This window comes from Tetrao urogallus, assembly GCF_951394365.1.
Source record: "Tetrao urogallus genome assembly, chromosome: 1".
NCBI classification, from domain to species: Eukaryota; Metazoa; Chordata; class Aves; order Galliformes; family Phasianidae; genus Tetrao; species Tetrao urogallus.
The window spans coordinates 187,759,801-187,780,342 of record NC_136813.1 but is presented as its reverse complement, the minus strand read 5'-3'; the positions used below and the strand labels follow the sequence as shown (position 1 = coordinate 187,780,342).

At 36.8% G+C, this 20,542-nt stretch overlaps 1 protein-coding gene across 1 annotated transcript in view; it reads right to left on the bottom strand.

Annotated features, from left to right (window-relative positions):
• USP6NL (USP6 N-terminal like) overlaps window positions 1-20,542 on the bottom strand; it is a gene marked incomplete at both ends in the record, with an annotated part of 86,673 nt that overhangs the window by 12,887 nt on the left and 53,244 nt on the right. Inside the window, 8 exons of the mRNA XM_079535069.1 lie at window positions 914-1,013; window positions 1,097-1,162; window positions 1,388-1,482; window positions 2,957-3,077; window positions 4,901-4,949; window positions 7,182-7,291; window positions 9,853-9,960; window positions 18,280-18,360. Of these exons, the coding sequence (XP_079391195.1) occupies window positions 914-1,013; window positions 1,097-1,162; window positions 1,388-1,482; window positions 2,957-3,077; window positions 4,901-4,949; window positions 7,182-7,291; window positions 9,853-9,960; window positions 18,280-18,360 (730 nt within the window). The remainder of the gene's footprint in view (window positions 1-913; window positions 1,014-1,096; window positions 1,163-1,387; window positions 1,483-2,956; window positions 3,078-4,900; window positions 4,950-7,181; window positions 7,292-9,852; window positions 9,961-18,279; window positions 18,361-20,542) is intronic.

Sequence of the window (20,542 nt, the reverse complement as noted above, 5' to 3'; positions counted from 1 at the left end):
TCACACAGACGTCTAAATTTACAAAGAGTCAATTTATTTCACTAAGAAAATGCAAAAGTACCACAGGTAAATGGTATCAAACTTGAGCTACAAGGTATCTATCATCTGGAGAAACGTCTAAGGATATTAAGAAGCTAACATTCATTCTCAGAATTGGAACTTCATGTGCTATGGGGGCAGGCATAGATGGGCAGGCACTATGGGCAGGTATAAATGCTTTGGACAGTGCTTTTGTTCAAAACTCCAAATCTTATTTTTCCTGTCAGAAAAAGATGGAAGGAAAGATCATTTGGTCAGACTACTGAAATTCCGAATTTTAATGATATTCTTGAACAAACAGCACTATAAAACGAGATATAACACTGGTGGTTCATTGTTGTTGAATTGCTTGCTGATAAGAGTTTCAGGTATTTACAGGTACAAGATACCAGCCTTTTTCTCTCTGGATTCTTTTAACACTTTTTAAAAACTTACAGCGGCTAGAAAGGCATTTGCAAAGCATACAAGTAGAACATTTTTTGCCTATTTTATAACCAGCAACAAAGCTCTACCCAGGCTGACGTTTAAATAACTTTCTTATTTTTCTGAGAACTTACATTAAAACACAAATACAGCAGAATATAAGCTTTTAAATTTGTATGGTGTGACTGTATTTGTCTATTTATGATTAAGTAAATCAAGTGTGATTTTGGTATTAGCATCTAGAAGCCCAGTGCAAAGATGGTACAATTTTTCTTTGACAAAAGAAATCACATTAATAAAGGAAAGATTTTGCTCTGCTTGTTCATAAGGAGAGAAAAACACTTGTCATGAATTGCACAAGGCAAAGAAGAAACTAAGATTTTTCACATAAAATAAGAACAAAACCAGCAGAAAGCCTATTTAGCATTCCAGCGCTCAAGAGATTTCTTACTTCTATGTATCTTCAGAATTGTGTACGACATAGCAGTGAGAACCCGCTCTCCTTCAAGTATGTAGATATCCCATATCCTGAGGCTTAACGTAAAGGGAGTCTGCGATGAAAGAATCAAGAGTGAAAACAGTCTGTTCAAACCCACAATTAAAGACAGCAGAAGAAAATGGAAAACATACTCACGCGATCAAGGAAACACTGGAAAAACCATTTTGTGGTGTAAAAGCTAGTGGACATCTCCTGAGAGTCCTGTAAAAACCACAGCGTTTTTAAAAATATTCATAAAAATCAAGTAACACTTTATAACGTCCATCAAAAAAACTTTTTATTCAATGGCCTCATGGCCAATAAAATCAGTATTTTTTGGCTATGTGAAATACTTCGTTTTAATCAAACAAACATGATTTCCATCCTTACAGGGTTTTTTTCCATCAATTTCCATCCTTAAGAAATACTATTCTTGTCAGTACTTACCAAGTGCTGCTTAAGTTTGGACAAAAACTTATTCAGTATTTTGTCATGATGCTCTTGAAACCTCAACAGTTTCGGAAAACCAGGAATAAAAAAACCTAAGAAAAGAAGTCAACCATGAAATGTGTTTATTTACTATAAAGACAGTAACATGAAAAAAAAGGGGGGGGGAGGGAATTGAGAGCTCTAAGAATATTGCTCTTCTATAGACCACTGGATCTGAACAGATATTCATAGCAATATTCTCATGTCCATGTACAGATATGCACACATTTCTGCTTAAGGGACCATAGTAAAACATCACTACCTTCCCCTAGTGACTATTATTAGATTAGTAATGGTAGATAACATCAGTCTGAATCAATCCTATGCTTATCTCACTGTAAGTCTTCAAATCTTAAATAAAATTTTAAAAAAAGATGCTGTTTAATTGACCATGGCATCTTAAAAATGTTGCTTATGTAGAGCTCTCTCCCAGGAAGCAAAATCAGATCCACTGATTCAATATATAATGAACTGATTTAAACTCATTCCCCAAGACATCTAAAATTTTCTGTGGTGAATGTTCAACACAGCTTTGTTTTTATGGCTTTCGATTACTACTAGATCTAAAGATACAGGTTTACATAAGATTTTCTTACTCCGTGTTACCATTGTGTAAAGCTCCAAGCAAGTCTTTGATTCTTCATTAATTTTTTTTTTTTTTTTTTTTGGTCAAAAAGGCAATGGCTTTGTTGAAGTACAAACAGAAAAAAGCCAACCAGCACACTAGGTTAAAGAACACTGAACTAGGAAGCTAGGAATAGGATAGGGATAGGATAGGAAGCTATCATGGTATGAGAATGTCTTAATGGAAAAGGAGCTAGAGCCTGCTGAGGATTTAAAAAAATTAAAAAATAAAAAAAACACAACCCACAACCAGTTTCCAGACACTATTTTCTTGTTCGGGTGTCCAAGAACTAAGCTTTGTGAACCACTATGTCATTAACAAAAGATAATGGAATTCCCAGAGTAGTTCTATCCCCGTGGGCATGCAGTATGCACAGTTCATACTAAATATGACATGGAAAGAGAGAATAATCAATAACATAAGTGTAACAAGACTAAGAGTGCAGGAAATGCTGTGTGAGGCAAAAAGAAAACCAAGGAACTCAACATTAATGCTTACAGCGTGATTTTTTATTTTTATTTCTTTCACTATGGATTCCCGTCCTGCCATGTGATAGAGTAACTGCAGTGTTATTTAACACATTCTATATTAATTTTCCACTAGTCTTTTATTGCTATATAGACATCCACATAATCAGCTTTCAACTAGTTACATTCCTTTAGAGCATAAGGGGAAGGGCAACATCTGATTTTCATTAAGAACTATTTGAAACCAACACAGAAAAACAATTATTAAAAAGTACGTGAACTTTGGTAACATCCAATGGCATCCCAGTATAAAGCTCCAGTTGTGTTTTACATTGAACATAAACACATAGCAGCATGGTTCCATTTTCAAATAATTCACAACTTCAATAATCAGGTTGAAAGCTAATATATACTAAGTAACGTGACACACCATACCGTGCATAGCATGCTTTGGACCCGAGAGAAGTTTCACCAAGGCCCAGAAGGCATCTTCTTCATTCATGTACATTAGGAGTAAAGCTGTGATCTGGCTCATTCCCTGACAGTATCCAACTTCCTGAAAATTACACAGTGAAAAATATTAAAATCCCAAAAGCAAAAGCCCCACACCCACAAGCTTCTAGCTTTTTTTGAGCTGGCATAGCAAAGAGTCTGCCTGTCTTGATAGCATACGGCATTTCCTAATTATGGCTCCACCACAAGCATCTGATTTCTGAATATCTAAAATACTGATAGATGGAAGGGATGATGCTCAACAATTCATCTGAAAAATAACCAGGAACTCTCATTGGAACTCTCTAACAATGCTCTAAATCAGGCTTAATACAAATAATTTCAAGTAATTAGAACATCTTATTCCAGAAGGGACACTTTTTCCACTTAGATGCCTTTGCCTGTGGAGGGGGGAAGATATTCTTTTGTCTTGTTTTCCAACCAAGGCACCCTCTGATAAACACAGCAGTTTTCAGGAGTGACCTGAAACTACAAACCTGCTCAAGTTTAGCAGCACACAATAATTTAACACAAAGGGAAAAAAAAAGTCCTGTTCCAATACTAAATTTGAGCAACTTCTCTGCTATTAATTTTGACTTTTATGGCAGGAACCAACTGTCGCTGTCATTTCACCGCTCAGATAACTCCGTTGATAAAATATTTAGGAAAATGAATTAATAGTTGAATAATCTTTTCCAGCTTTAAAAGTTCTTTTTAAGAACTTTGCTCTGGAGATAAAAAACAAAGCATAAGAACTGTGACACATTAAGAAGAAAAATACGATAATGCTAAAGCAAATTAAAAACTCACTGCAGCATTCCCTTCGCCTGTATTGTAACAGCTGACCTTAAACAATACTTTGCATACAATTGGCAGACATTAGTTTAACGCTGCACAAAAAATACATAAAGGAAATTCTTCCTTCCAGAGTTTTCTCAGCACTTACACTACCAACAAAAAGCTTAAGACAACACAGGAAATGAAAGGTGACAAATGCTAGCAATGTAACTTCATTTATGGGCCGAATAAATATGAGCAGATTGAAACTGGAAATAAAAGCCACATTTCTTAGAACTCCGAAAATTGAAATGAAGTGATACTTCAGTAGAATAACTGCTCAATTTCACTCTTACTCACAACTTTGGATAATTTCACATTGAATTGTAAGGACTTGCTGATGGATGTAAAACGAAAGTTGTTCAAAAGTGATCAGAACAGGCACAGTGAACAAGGGAATAGTGCATAAAGCAAAATTAAATTTGGACATAGTAACTTTTCTCTATTTTTAACATGCAGTCAAAGGACATTACAAAATAAGTAGGCTTCTACCCTTACTCAATTCTACTTCAAAAAATTCTCATTCAGGACTACAGTGAAGACCAAATTTAGTACCAGAATGTACTTTAATATATACACTGGAGCATATCTAAAACAGAGATTAAGTGAGGAAGATGCAGCCTTCAAAACCTTGTTTGTTAGAACATTCCAGGCTATGAAATGCATACTTACTCCCTGTATGCACCTTTCTGTAGTTTTTCCTCCCATCATTCAAATGATCTTAATTGGCAAATAATATAACAAGAAGAAATAGCAGTAGTATGAAACTCCAGCATAGCACAAATTCATTATTCTTACTGAACACTATACTTGATCTCAGTTAATCTCTATGTACTGTTCAGTCTGCCCAGTAAGACATTCCTAATCAAGACGCTTTGTTTCAACTTCAGTAGCTGAAAACGTGTCAGCAGGCAAATGATTCATTTCTCTGCATTTCCAAAGGTCTCTGAAATGTGTTGTGGTTTTTGGGGGAGAGAGGAAGAGGATACAGAATTGCAAATAAACTTAGAGCACATTCAGAGTAGCAGAACATGAAAGTACGCAACTTACCGTGTTATATATGGAATATGCAGCTAAAACGTGGAATAAAGATTGTTGCCTGGAGAAGCAAGAGTGGAGAAAGAAAGTGCTGTAATAGTGGTTTCGTAAAAACAAAAACCACTAAATTAGTTAACTGTATTTTGGAAACTTGTTTCTCCAATTTAATCTGTTTGGTTCTAAAGAGCAGTAATAAGTGCTTCCGATTTTAAACCAACATTATATTTAGCACTTTCCTGATATTTTGCTTGTTTAAAGATTACAAAATACATCCATAACAATTTGAGATGCCAATGGTGTCAGACCATTATTATTACAAATAAGGGATTTGAGGCATACATGGCATACATGTCAAACACTGATTTATTCAGAATGACAGACTTTAAACACACCACACCAAATTTGTTTGCAGAACACTAACAGCTGTTACTGACTGCAAAGAGTTACACAGAGATAAAACACAAAGCAGGTACAGAGGTGTCTTAATCTTGGCACCCAAATTAAAAGCAGCTTTTGTGACTGCTACTGTCAAACAGTCACAATTCCAACTCTCCATCCTATGCTTAGTCCTTCAGAGTATATCAAACCCTGCAATTCTAACAGTGAAGTACACACAGAGCTTTGCCCCTTGCTTTCCATAAAAACAGCTTGAGTCATCTTGCGTTAAGCTGTGAATGTAGTAGGACAAAAATATATAAACTCCACACTTCTCAAATTGGGACATCAAAACAATGGAGAATTCTCATAATACGATTTTAAACTTACATCTACTTCCTGTGATTTGTTGGGAAGGGAATTTGGAAATGTGAATGCCTCCTTTCAACTACAACTGCTAGAGTTTAACTCCTGAGTCTTGTACCCTATTGTGTCCAGTGAAATTCCCTCTGCTTGTTACTGATTAAACATATAGACAAATATTTGAAGATTATAAAAAGAAATCTTGAACAAAAAGCTGCTCATTTTCTGTTGGGAAGGAGGATGCACATTTAGAGAATTTTCCCCAAATATCTAGAGATTATGGCATTTTTTTCAGTCTCTTCAGAAACTGCAGCTTACCTATTCTTAGGTAATAATAAAAAAAATGTAATGTGAAGTACTAGTTATTAATCTTCAGTCTTATTTTACAAGGACAAAATGAAATAAAAAAGTTAGGTTCCAGATACCATGCATGAGAACTTTCTGTTATCAGTTATGGGAATTTGAACGATACGAAGGCCAACGTAAGAGCAAATCTCCTTCACAGTAAGATATAAAAATAATGGTAATCTTAGTACTATTTACACTGGATGGTACCACTGAAGAGTTGTAAAAGAATGACCCCTCAAAAATGTAAAGTCCATTGAGAAGTCAAACAAGCTATTGATTTACCTGGAAGACTTTATTTCATTGCTATACGGAATGATTTCTCAATTTTCATCCACATCACTGGAAATGTATAATGCATGTACAGTAATTCCAAGTTCTATTCCAAGTGTGAAATTGAAACAGCCAAAGGCTTTTCCAATACACTCTGAGGACGTGCTCACAACACAGCCACAAGGAACAGAGCAGGCTGTGCCAGAGTTAGCCCCAAAAGTGACTGGGTAGTGAGCTTCTGCTTCCACTTAAACTGTGTGGGTTAAAACTAGCTGAGGCTCAGATGCAATACAGCCATTTTTGCATAGCACCATGTCAGCAGTACTGAGAGGCAAGGCACATCAGCTCCAGTGTAGATACCACAGCACAAACATATCTAAACTACAGTCCTGCACAGAATAGTGCTCTCAGCTTTGGGAATTTCTGCTTTGTACTCCATCCTGCGTTGCAACCATCACAGAAATTTCCCATGCCTACTTAGAATTTGTCTGCAAAGTACCCAGAGGAATAATATAGGAAAATGTTTCTTTAATAAATCACATTAAAGCTCATAATTCTTTGAGTACTGCTTTTTGAAAATAGTACACTACTGTAGATGATGTCTTGGAAAGAAAAAGAGTCAAAAAACTCACCCTATCCTTTCCATCTCAGCAGGGTGCTAATGTGGCATGCTAGAAACAATCACAGAATGGCTGAGGTTGAAAGGGACCTTAAAGATCATCCAGTTTCAGCCCCCTGCTGTGGGCTGGTTGCACTGGGTACACCAGTTGGCTGAAAGTAACTATTTGGCTTTGTAACAGTAATGGTGATTACCTCATAGCACACAGACAACTCTGCTTTGAAAGTCTGGAACTCACATTCAACATCCTTTTGCAAATCAAAGAGGTCTGAGGCAGATCAGAAACCAATTATAAAACAAAACTCCTAATTTACTTACTTAACACCATATCTGTCTCGAAACATAATATGATCTCTGTATGTTCGATTTACATCAAGATCAATTTGCCTAATATCTGGTGAAGACCCTCGTGCTTGACACTTCAATTTCTAGGAAAAGAATAAAAGACATAAGTTACAGCTTTAACCCTCCATTCCTTATTGTAAGCTTGTAAAAAGGAGAAACCTACCTAATTGTACACTTAAACTCATGATTTAAAATCTTTAATGTAAAATGGCAACTCAGAAACTCATTCAAAAATATACATGTATACACACACACACAAATTCTATATAGTCAAATGCACATTAACACTGTATAAATGTAAGAAGACCAACCCCAGAACATACACTTTTGTGACAACATTCACTATGTTTCAGCATTTCAAATTTCTAATTGCCATTTCTCATGTAAAGTGCAGTGAGAAAGACAAGTGAATTTCACTGCTCAGGAGAAACAGCACCAGTCTGGACTTCCCAGAAATGACTGAGGCTGGTTTTCATGCTTTTGTTGTCTTTTTCTCTAAGCAGAAGAAAAAGTTACATCACTGCCAGTTACTATTTAAATATAGATAATGGACGTTTCTGGACATTTCCCTAGTCGTTTCCTCTGACCTTCTGTTTTAACCAATTTAATGGTAGAATAACTCTACTTGCTTTGATGTTTTACAATTAAGTCCAATTTTGCAAATGAAAACTTCAGGAAGCCTGCAAAGGTTGGACTGCCTTCTTACTTTTCACCCTAAAGTAATTTTTTTCTTGACATTCTCTCATTCATTCTTGCTTCTGTCCATGAAAGTCAAGTATGTGAGAGACTTCTATCTGTATTCAACTGGAAAAGGCATTTTTATGGAATATCATGGCCATTCATAAGGTAGAATTCTGCAGCTTCTGGTTGCAAGAAAACAAAGGTTTAAAGTACAAGCATCCAGAGTGATTTGTCCTCCAGTCAGAAAAGAAGGGATCAGAAAGTTTTAAGATGGTATGAGGACCCAGAGCCTAGGTGAAGGACCCAGAGCCCATGATTTACTGGAACTACGGGAAAAGAAGTACCCTGAGTCCTGGTTATGATGAGAGCCTCTAGAATGGGCACCTAGAGTTCTGGAATCAGAAATATTAAAAGATTAAGAACTGGTAAGTTCCCTGCACCAAGGACTGTAAGAAGCAGTTTCACCTCCAACCATGCATCTTCCTTGTAACTTTATGTGTGCAATTTGTAAATGAGAATTATTATGAATCTTAATAACACTTCAGGAAATGGGAAAAGTGGAGAGCAGTTAAATGAGCTTATTGCAAATACACAAGCGAGGATTATGACGGAAGGAACTCTTACTACTACCATATTTGAACTACACTTTTTTGTTTTGCACTAAATGCATCAATAATCTCTTAATATGAATTAACATTTTAAAATGCTTTTAGTTATACTCAGTATTCTTTCCCACAACTACATTACTCAGTGTGAATTCCATCCTATTCTTTCTGGATCTGCCTCTAGTCTCCCTTATGAAGTTAAACAAAATCTAATAGTGAGAAAGAGCAGCCTGTCAGACTAAGGAGTGATAAATAATTCAAGAAGAAGATCACAGAGACCAAAATTTAGATAACATCAATGCCAACATCGATCTTCTTTCATGACCTTACAAGATTCCATGTCTGCTCAGAGCCAAAGCAGCAGATCCTGAAGAGTGCCATAAAAATCAAACCTAGCACTGCACTTCCTTGAAATTCTGGACATTTTTTTCTTAAAAGGCAGTGAACATTTCAGTTCCAGTAGAGAAAAAAATAAATACTCTACATTGTTATCTTACCTTTCTGTTAGCTATACTGTCTTCCTACAATCTCCTAGTGCAGAAAGATTGAGAGGAAAAGACTAATGTGACAAGATTCAGTTCCCCTTCTGCCTAAATTTCTGGCCTGCATACAAACCTCAGTCTACAGTTCGGGATCTCAAGTTAGGCTCAGATGGCAAACAGAAAAATCCACAGAAAAAGCAGAGTTAGAGAAGAAAAGTTGAATTATTCTGGTCACGTACCTCTGAAAGGTGGCTTTAACTGCTACTCAGCATGCAGGTGGGACTGGGGTGCAACGCATACCTTTTCCTTTACACTCTAGGGTTACACTTAAGCGGTCAATTTTTGCCTGTATCTTTCGGTGGGTAACACCTCAGTATTAGTTACACCTCTGAGAACACAACAAACTAAATGACAGTACTTTGTAACAGATATCTATGCTTCAACTCAGAGGTAACATGGCATAAAGTTTGCCAACTTGCTCTCCCAGAGGCCCTCTTGGCTTTAAGAAGATGGAGAAGGCAACAACTTCTCACCCCCTTGAGAACACTAGACTCCTCTTACTGACATTCAGCTGATGTGGCACTTCCTTAATAGAAATTTCTCAAGGAAGAGTTGTTGTTTCAGAGGAGAAGAGTTTTGTCTTATATTGTTTCACTTTGCTTTTAAGGGGGCTTTAACAAAGATTTGGGAATGGGAAGAGGAAAAATCAGATTAATTATATCAATACCAGAACCAACAGATAAGCTGGTAAAGTGCTTTCCAATACATGGGGAAAAAAAAAAAAAAGAAAGAAAAAAAAAACAGTGAAATTCAAGGTAATTTGTAATATTGAGATTAAAAATATATATATATTAAGTGGAAATTCTAACAACTCACGCTGTACAAGTCTTTCATTTCTTCTTTCATTTTAGGGACATCAAGTAGTAAAGACCAAACTTGCCCTCTGAACTGCAATGGGATTCCTTTATAAATTCTCCTGTGAAACTGTAAAAAGAAAAGAAAGCATAAATGCATCCCAATTCACAAAGTTCTGAATAAAAGAAATGGTGATATGAAAAGTGCTAAAGACAAAAAGGCAATTTTGTCAATTATCCTGGCAAAGGGACAACTGGCTGGGGACAAACCATCTCAATCTTGGGTAAGAGTCCAGCGATGCCTGCGTTGATGGAATCAGCAAAGGAACAGAGAACAAAATGGACACGCAGGCAATCAAGATTTCAATATGTAGGAAGTCAAAATTGGATTGTCTTTGCTACGGAGCATTTATTCCTAAAGTACTGCAAAGACAACTCTAGATTTGATAACACACATGGAAAAACAGATTCTTAGCTACACAAGGTTTCAGGGCAAGCCACAAATAACTCACTATAATTATAATGTATAAATGGCAATGGTGAAAGGCATCAGGCAGTACTGCAAAGCTCTAAAAACTAGCAGTACAAAAATGCATTGCTGGTTTTTGCGTTCTTGTAAAACTGCAGTGTATGTATGTGTATCACAAGCACGAGCTCACTGCAAACACAGGAAACGCCACAAACTAAAGACTTCAGACCATATTTCCAAATTAATAAGCAAGTGTTTTAATATGCATTTAGGAAAAAGTATTTGCACAAAAACAACACACAGCAGATATTCCAGCTAGAGTTTCTAAGACTACAGAATGACTTTACAACACCACACAGAATTCTTGGCTGTGAAAATGAACATCAAATTCCTTGTTCCTGACACAGTCTATACAGACACACAGCTTGTATTAGAAATGTGTCACAAGGGGACAAATGGGTACCTGTGCAAAGCTAGAGTAGTTATATAAACTACCTCATGTCAGTCTTGCCTCTGACACGCCACTGTTCTTCCATTTTGATTTAGTGGGTTGGTTCTCACTGGGTTTATTTGAAAAATCAGGAGCACTGACAACTGTATTCCTAGCTTCTATTCCAATTTGCATTTCTTTTTGCTGCAGCATTTAGGAGCACGAAGATTTCTAAACAGGGAAGTACAGACTTGTTGTCTTCAATCTTGGCTTTATGCAGCCAGGAAAGACCAAAGGTAAGCCAACCCTCAGACAATGAAATCTTACTCACTCACTCTCTTTTTTAGCCACACACAAAGAAAAGGTTATCTTCCTAAAAACACGGCTGAGCAAAGGAAAATCAGAGAGTTCAAAAAACAAGGGTATCTCTAAGGCCAGATAAAATCCATGTCTGGACTTAAGAATGCCTCGCTCTTACACAAGTTTTTTGACGGTCATCTAAGGCAAACACAACCTGCTAGGGTTACAACTCTTTTTTTTTCTGTTCCTTATTCAATTGTACAAGATATTACAAGATAGATCCTGGAGGCCATACACACAGAAAACATCAGAGATGTTAAGGAAACTTTGGAGCTTTAACGCTATTAAAATTGTTTAAGTAGGAGCAAGTCTAGCAGGAGCATAACAACATCACTCCAGCTTTTTCCTGCAAGGATGAAGATTAAGCCAAAGTGCTACAAAGCACTCTTCTACTGATGTACATCCAGACTTCAGCTCACACTGAGGATTTCAGTGTACGTCAACCCAAACACAAGAGTAAATGCTTGAGAGAAAGGATAATTCAGTCTTCTGGAAGCCAAGCAGCACCAATTGCAGTGGTGTCATTCTGCAAAAAGATTAGCCTGTCTATTGGAAACCAGAACGAGCTAAATTTGCCAACCTTATCTGCTAACCTGAAGGGAGTGTTACAAGCCCCCAGTGACATTTAGCTGTATTCCTTCCTCAGGCCCACACTACAATAGTGTATCTTGATAACAAGGCTTTTTGCCAGACCACTATCATTTTGTGACTTATCACCAAATGTCTCCAACAACTGTCAGATTGGTTAGCGAGCAGAATAGGCTGAAAAAGAAATCCTTAAGAAGAGTTTTGTTCTAAAAAGAATATTTTGGGGAAAGGCTGAGTAGACATTAAAGGCCAGAAATAGGCCTTTGTGACATTAGTTGCTTCCTGAAATAGTTAAAACAAATCCAGACAACCCAAGCTATGGGCATTACTTCATGAAACAAAGCTGAAAGAGAACAATGATCAGTTTTGCAGATGACTTCCCAGTTTTCCCATCTTCTGCATTTCTCAGGCTGAACCAACTAGACACTAAAACAGTTCTCAAAGCAGCAAGATAAAACTGGGATAGAGAATGGTGGAAGGGCTTTTAAAAGAGAAGACTGAAAAATGAGTTGTTTTTACTAACTTTGAAAAGAGTGGAAAGCACTAAGACCAGCAGCTTGGTAAGCCCACTGTGGTTTGAGAAGAATCAGAAATGCAGTGGTGTCAGATTAGCCTGTCTATTGGAAACCAGAATGAGCTAAATTTGCCAACTTTATCTGCTAACCTGTGTTACAAGCTCCCAGTGACATTTAGCTGTATTCCTCAGGCCCACACTACAGTAAGGAAACATATTTAACTGCTGAAATCAGAATTATCACACTGGCAGAACAAATCTAAAGAATGTTCAGAGTTTTTTGCAAACCATCTGTATCCAGTCAAATCCACTGTTGAAGCTCCCAGTTATTCCAGAACATGCGAAGAACCTGCCTACAGACTAAACAGAGCACAACACTAAGGACTTTCACTGTCTATCAGATAAGAAATGAGATATGAGACTCTTTCATAGGTCAGATATGAGAGATGAGTCTCTTTCACAGCACAGGCTCCATTACACAAACAACCTGCATGAATAAGTTTTTTATGTAACAGCAAATCACACGGCTGCACTGTGTCTCAGGGCTGGAGGGGAGGAAATACAAGCATCAAAGCAAAACTCATCTCTCATTATCATTCAGTCATCAAAAAGTTAAAGAACACACAAGTGAACAAACTGATTATTAGCCAGCTGAACATCTGTACCGTAAGTACCATACTACTGCCCTCTGCTGTCTTTTATTTCTGTGTAAGTTTATCTTACATTGAGAACTGCAGGCTAAGTAAATATGCTTGCAGACCCCTAATCAAGTCTCTGCTCTCTCTAAATTAATAATTAAAATAAGTAGTAGAAAATTTAGCAAGACACTTTATTTCATCTCCCTAGAAGTAGAACAAAAAGCAAATAGTCTTCAACAAATTCATTAAAAATAAGGCTTTCTTAAGATAGCAGCTCAAAAGAAAACACAAACATATTATCTTATAATTCAGATAAGCATTCAGTGAAAACAAGCATCATTCAGAGAGTGCTGCTGTGCAGCCTGGAATGCTTCCATCATTAGACGACACTGAGGAAAACACAGATACAGTAGACAGAACTATGTGAACACAACTTAAAAAAGTAGGTTCAAATTTTTTATCACATCTAAGCTAATGTTCAGCTAAAGACATGCATTACAAACTCTTGGAACTATCACTAATGTTGCTGATTCTGGTAGATAGGACACACATGCAGCACGGTGAGGATCCATCACTGACTCCAAAGGAGCGTCTCATGCAAAAAGAAACTGGAGCTGCAAATTGCACTTTCTTCTGTGAAACTAGAGAATATACAGAATGAATTTCAAAAAGTTTATAAGGAAAAAAGAGAAATGATAAAAAAAACCCGACTACTAGACTTGCAATAACCCAAATAAATCTTAGCCATCATCTCAAATAATGAAGATGTTATCATCCAATGTTCAATATGGCCTCTATGCTAAGAAAAAAAAAAAAAAAAAAAAAAAAAAACAATAAAAAATACCAGCAAGTCTGCAACTGCCCCCTTATTCCTAAGTCCCAGATTTAAAACTGATAATCCAGTTGGTACTTGGCCAAGAAATGAGGCTGTCACCATACAGTACAGGTTAAAGAGCAGGACCTGACAGTCAACTTCTGACAGATAGAAAACTGGCTTTTCTGAAAATAAAACGTCTTCAGTTATGCTAGCAAGAGCTGCACATGACACAGAGGGGTTCTGCCACCTCAAAAAGAATTAGCGATGAGAAGCATCAAAATTAAAATCTGAAAGCCCACAAGAAAGTATATTTATAGTGAAAAGAAAATATATTTATAAAAGCTGCTGCCTTTAGAGGTTCTTCAACTTCTGTGGATTGCATAAAGGAAAGAAAAAGTGCAAATTCAAGAGCTGCTAAATCTCATTCAAAAAAATCTGAGGAATGCGAAGAGGGTTCTTCATTAAGGCTCTGTGTTCAGATTCCAAACTAAGTGGCAACTTGATTATTATATTCTGTGTGAATGCCAGAACAGCTGGAAATTGCCAGCTACCCTGATTGTTTCAATTCTTCCTTTTTCTCTCAATTTAAGTGACTTCAGTCACAGCTAGATGAAGGTAGACAGCAAGAGACAGAAATACTTTAGTGGAAATACTCAAATGGGAATGTAACAGTTTTATTTAATCTTTCATGAAAGTTATGATCATACTAAGCAGGAAAGATTCAATATCCATGGTGGTTGATAGTACCCTGGGCTATTAAGCAGTAGAATACAAATAGAAAATAAAAGCATAAGCTAGAGAAACACCACAATGAAAGACAAACTCTGCTACTCTCTGACACTTCCTGCATAAGAAATGACTGATAGGGAGATGAAAGCTTTGTGTGATTGATATTTGTCAAAACAAAGACACAAGGACAGGTCCGCATTTCAGAGACTGGTGTCTGTAAGAATTATGATCACTCCACGGAAAAGATACCTAAATAATCACATAGGAGGCAAGGAGGTTACAGTTACGAAGATGAGTGTGCTTATTTCCATTACGTCTTCTTTCATTACCTATAATTCATTGCTCAGAGATGGAAGAGACTGACATTTTCCTGGTTCAGTCTTTCTCCAGTTCCTCGTGGTCACAGGCTGCCCTCCCCCTGCTTTTTTGTTGCGAAACTTTAAAGCACAGAAGTTCTAATGGGGAAGCAAGATGAACTCCCAAGAGTTCCCACTTCTCTTGAGATCTTCTTCTGCAATAAGGACTAAGGGAAGATGTAAATCGAAGCATCTCACACACACATACAAACATATCAGTGTGCAAATATCTTCTCATTAATTCTCCTTGCAAAGTTAAGAAGGAAAGAACTAAGGAAGCAGCCTCCAGGCAGCTCAGCAAAAGAGAATTAAAAGAAAACTATACTTTGCAGTTAGGTGTATGACAGCTTTGGATAATGTAATCAATAGCATGGATTCATTTATGGTATATTTATGGAATGAACAGGTTGCTTCAAGCCCAAACTATCGTAGGCTCATTACAAAAGGGCTTTCTGAAGTCCAATACTTTGCAATACTCACTCCATTCTTGAGACCATTATTTTCTCTGTCTCTCACTCACTCAAATAGGTCATTTTCCAAAACCAAGCCAGCATTACAATTATAATCTGTAACTACAAAAATTACTACTGTTGTTTTCATCACTGCAGCAATGTTTCGTTCAGTGCTGTTTCCAAACAACTGTGATTTCAGGAGCAGTCTGACTGCACAGAAACCAAGGGATTGCCAGGTGAAGTGAATCCTTTAGTGACAGGCTGTTTGGTTTGCTATTTTTTTTTTAGTAATTTGCTCCTCTATTGCACTTTATCAATCAAGTGAAGACAAAGCAAGAGTCAGGAACTGTTCTTGCAGCTTACAACTTACTGCTTTTGCTCTTCAAAAAATAGGGTTGGAAATTGGTGTATTCTTCCAACATACTATAGTAAAAACTGTCTTCATTTGCAAATTTTATACAATCATAAGAAAAACACTGTCCATAAACAGGAGCAGCAAATAATGTCTGATTTTCCACTGCATGCTGGCTGGGAGGAGGGGTTTGATTCTATATTGTTTGTGTTCTGACGCAAGAAAAAAACAAAAACATCCTTGTGCTCCATCAGGGTCCAACGACCAGTGAAAATTCCTAGCCTAAAGCAAAGCTTATACCCTTTATGAACATTCTGAATTATTCCTGCTATTATTTATAGTTCAGTCTATAATTTGTTACATGAACTGAAGCTCTTTCTGCTCAGCTGATCTGCTTTACCTTCCACATGCCTGATGAAGAGGATCATTCAGTTAAATCAATGGACAACGGACTGATGTCACTGGCTGCTGAAGAGGAAGACCACTGCTGCTTAGGCAACACAGAGCTGTTGTGTTCCCTGAAGGGTGGTATTTGACATACTCACAGCAAACTAGGCTGTTATTCTACAGCTTTTTTTGAGCATCTCTTCAATTTGTGAACATATCTCCAGATCAGTCAGTCACCTCAATAAAGAAACAAAGCCAGATGTGCTATGAACAAAAAGAATAAGAAAAGCTTTGGAAAAAAGTTACCTTCTTATGCATTCACTGTAGATTTAAAAAGTGATACCCTGAAAGACAGCTGTAACTGCTTTTGACATGTTAAAGAAAAGCAAAGAAAGGCACTTAGCAGCCTCGAAAACAAAGGGAGTAGGGGAGTAGGGGACAAGTAAACTCCTTCCTGTTTCAACTGTACTATTTCCTATTTCTCTGCATATCATTCTAACAAATATCCTTGTCTCAGTCTCTCCAATTGAAGTTCTTCCATTTTGCAAAGAATAAATTAATGAAACAACAGGGTAAAGGAGCAAGCAAACTCTGTAGGACATTCATCCAAGCAATGACCTGGGATGTGCAACAGTTGTCCTTTGTCCTCAACAAAAGACAGGCAGACCAGCATCACCAGAATGCATCGACAGAATCTTCTCAACAAGATGTAAGTTTTAACAGATCTAAGATGACCAAGAGGACGTTTACAGCAAGGAATCTATGCACAAACCCCACTTACCTTTCAAAGTGAGTGAAAACATTTGGTGCTTAATGGCCTGCCTAACATTGCTCGGCTTCTGTTACCCCAGACCATTACTCGTTGTCCAAGCAGGTTCAAACTAATTCTGTAACTAAAAATCTGTAAAGCGGTGCCAAGAGCTTTCATAGGTAATTTGTTTAATTAAAAAATCACCTGTAACTTCACATAGAAAATCTATTTTACTATTATATTTTACTATTTATTTCTTTAAATCAAGAAATGTTGTAGCACTGTTGAGCTTGGTTATAAAGCTGCAAGCATATTTCAGGGATTTATCCCTGAATGGCTCTTCCATATTGATCTCCAAGCAAAAGCAGATCCCATTCATACCGTCAAAAAATGGCTTCTCTTAAAGACTATGAAGGGAGTTACATATTATATATGGGGGGAAAAAAGAAAACAACAAAAAAAACCACCTTATCCCAAGGCATAGAACAGCTTCCTGTACTTTTTACTTGAAAACTCACTCCAAGAAACTCTTCTTTTAGCAAAGAAACCATGCATTTTGTGATATACTAAAGATATCTTTGCTGGCAAGCATGATAATTTAAACATCAAACTACATGCCTCGTGTTATGACTAATCAGTTTCCATGGAGAGTTATTCAGGCAGTTTCCACGGAACAGTGACTGCAAGCCATCCTAGGCTGCTCATCAGTAAACTTGGGTTGCAAAAACATTTAAAAAAAAATAGAAACCACAGAAGATCAGTAATAAAAAAATCCTCAGATCTTGTTAAGTACCTCAAAAGAATAACTTTAAATTTAAATATTAATTACAACAATATCCAGCAAATAAATGAATAAAAACCATCACCCCAAACTTAAAAATCATGATCTCTGAAAAGGAATTATGATTCCTGCAGAACTCAACTACTCCCATTTCAACACGCTCCCAATTTTTAAGCTTACAAAGATTTTCCCTTCTTCCCTCCTTCTCACTCTAAAAATGTACCCAAAAACAAGTTTCTGTAACACCAGCTAGGTGCAAGGGAAGGCCAGCAGGTCAAATGCTTCATCTGCTCCTAAAATTATTCTGCAGTCACATGAACACAATTTGCTAAGTGACCCAAACTCTCAGCACGCAACACAATGTAACACACAATTACTACTATGAACAAAGAGTACTGTCCTTCATAGAAACATGGAATCACAGAATGACCTGGGTTGAAAAGGACCACAATGGTCATCTCGTTTCAACCCCCTGCTGTGTGCAGGGTCGCCAACCAGCAGACCAGGCTGCCCAGAGCCACATCCAGCCTGGCCTTGGATGCGTCCAGGGATGAGGCATCCACAGTCTCCTTGGGCAACCAGTTCCAGTGAAAACTCCTTGCATTTGCCTACTGCTGTTGGTTTTTTTTGTTTTTTTGGGGGGGACAGGGATTGTTTTATTTTGTTGGATGTTTCTTCATTTGTTTGTTTAATGTATTATGGCTTTTTGAAAGAAAAAATCAGTTTTCTTTCCAGGTGTATTTTTTCTGATCAAAAATAAGACAACCTAATTTAAGGTTACACATTCATTCAAAAGTGATAACAAAAAAGGATGCTTAACTTTACCTTTTCAGTATTCTTGTATTTTTCCCAGCTTTTCAGCATCTTAAGCCATTTTGTGGTCCTTTCAATTTCAAGGTGTTTTTGCTGAAAATAAATTACAGTACGTTAATCATCTCAAAATGAACACATTTTAAATTATTAATTTAATGTATTTGTAAAAACATCGAGAAAAAAATTAAGTATAACATTTATAGAAGTTACTTCTCTACACATTTTTTTTTCCGCAAATACAAAAATCATTTTGATTTGTTTTCACACTGAGTGATTTTTCAGGCAAATAATTTCTGCTGCAAAAAGTTTAAGTTCACTCATTCTGCAATAAATCATAGGATCATAGAATCACCAAGGTTGGAAAAGACCTAAAAGATCATCCAGTCCAACCGTTCACCTATTCCCAATAGCTCCCAATGGTGGCTGCCCTTAGCCAGCCTTACCCAGGACACATTTAGCTACTGCTTTCCAGCAGCCATACAAACCATCCCTTCATAAAAGGCACCAATTAAAAATGCAGTACACACCCTGACAGAAACAAACCAGTATACTTCAAGTAACGCAGCAAACCAGTATACGTTGACCTCAATAACAATTCATAAGCTTTAAATAAAGGACATGTATGAGTGTATGCAAGAAAAAGTATGGCAGCAAAAATGGGACTATTTCTGGTCTTGAAAAGTGATAAAGTTTTGCTACAACTCACTGTTGGAGAAATTATTGACAAGAATCTTCCAGCAACAAGGGGATAAAATAAGAAATCAAAAAAATACTATATAAAAAATAAGCAGTTGAAATAGAATAACATAATAAATGTTATTTTCATACTTCTATGCTCCACATGGCTTTAAAAGCACTGGACAACGCCATAATCCTAAAGATAGCTACACTTGCCATCAACTTCTTGAATATGGGAACCAAGCAAGAACTTGCAGTTATCCATTTGTGTCCCTAAATTCCTGGCACTTCAGCTTCTCACAGTCACAGATGCGCACTTCTTTGGCTCTGATGATATCAAGATTCACAAAGTGGCACTTCTACAGCCATGTTTTACACATTGTAAAGTAGATTTCATATCTCTGATTATCCTAGAAAGAGGGAGGAGGGGTGTTGTGGACTTTTTGTTTTCATAATGCTTTGTAGCTGAGGATCAACACTGAAAAAAGTAGAGCAGAAAGCTTATCTGTGTCCACTGCTTTCTCTTCAAATGTGAACATAAGCAAATATTCAGATTTTTCATAAAGGCCAGTCCCTCTACTTCCCACTTCAAATTCAGAAGTGCAGCTCAATGACTGCTTAGATCCATTCCAACTGTGATTCATTCCATAAGGCATACAGGAAAGAAGGGGTTTGGTTTGGTTGTTGTTGCTATTTCTTATTTGGAAGTAAGTGCTACTCCTATCTTAACCTGACTTAGCCAACTCTTCATGTTGCAATCAATCAACTGCTCACATTCTTGTTCAGGTTCCACGCTGTATTTGGTAATTCCTAAACCACTTTTTAAACATATATGTGTATTTAAGTATATATATTTATAAAAAACAAAAACAAAAACAAAAAATAAACACTTCCTTAAGAGTTAGGTTAGAAGGAAAGAGTACATATATGACTGCTTCCCAAATTTCATGTTTCATATTACTGGCTCCGATTCCCCTCCTCACACAGAACCCCCTTAAGAAACAAATCTTTTCAACATCTCAGAAGCAGATGTTCTCCAGAAGTAGTTTATTCTGCTGGAATAACACTGCTATTAAGTTAGAAAAGGTCTCTGCCCTCAACAGGTTTTCCAGATAATTGCTAAGAAAAATGAAACCCCATCTGCTCTGAAGTCTTTCTGTTTGTATGTTTGATCTACTTTCAAGATATCTGGTCTTCTGAGCCAAAAGCTCACTTCAATTGTATGTTTGTTCAAGCTTTTATGTCTTCTATGTCAATTTATCCCAGTTCTCATGTGAACCTACTGTAGTCAAAACAGCAATTATTTCTGTGTTCTGTTGTTGAAAATTTTTTGCTCTTTTTTTTTTTTTTTTCCAGTCAGAGTTATGTTCACTTTCATGTTTAACAGGTGCAACACTGGAAACATGGACAGATCAGAAGCAGCTCATTGCAGAGCAGAAGGATGCTGCTGCTGCTCTTTTAGACAAATTCCGTGTAATTGTCACCAAAAAAAAAAAAAAAAAAAAAAATCCATTTATCAGTCTTACGACTATTTTTTTATACTTTGAAGCATTTTTGTCATTGGAAGTAACAGAATCCCTAACTGAAAAAGAGAAGG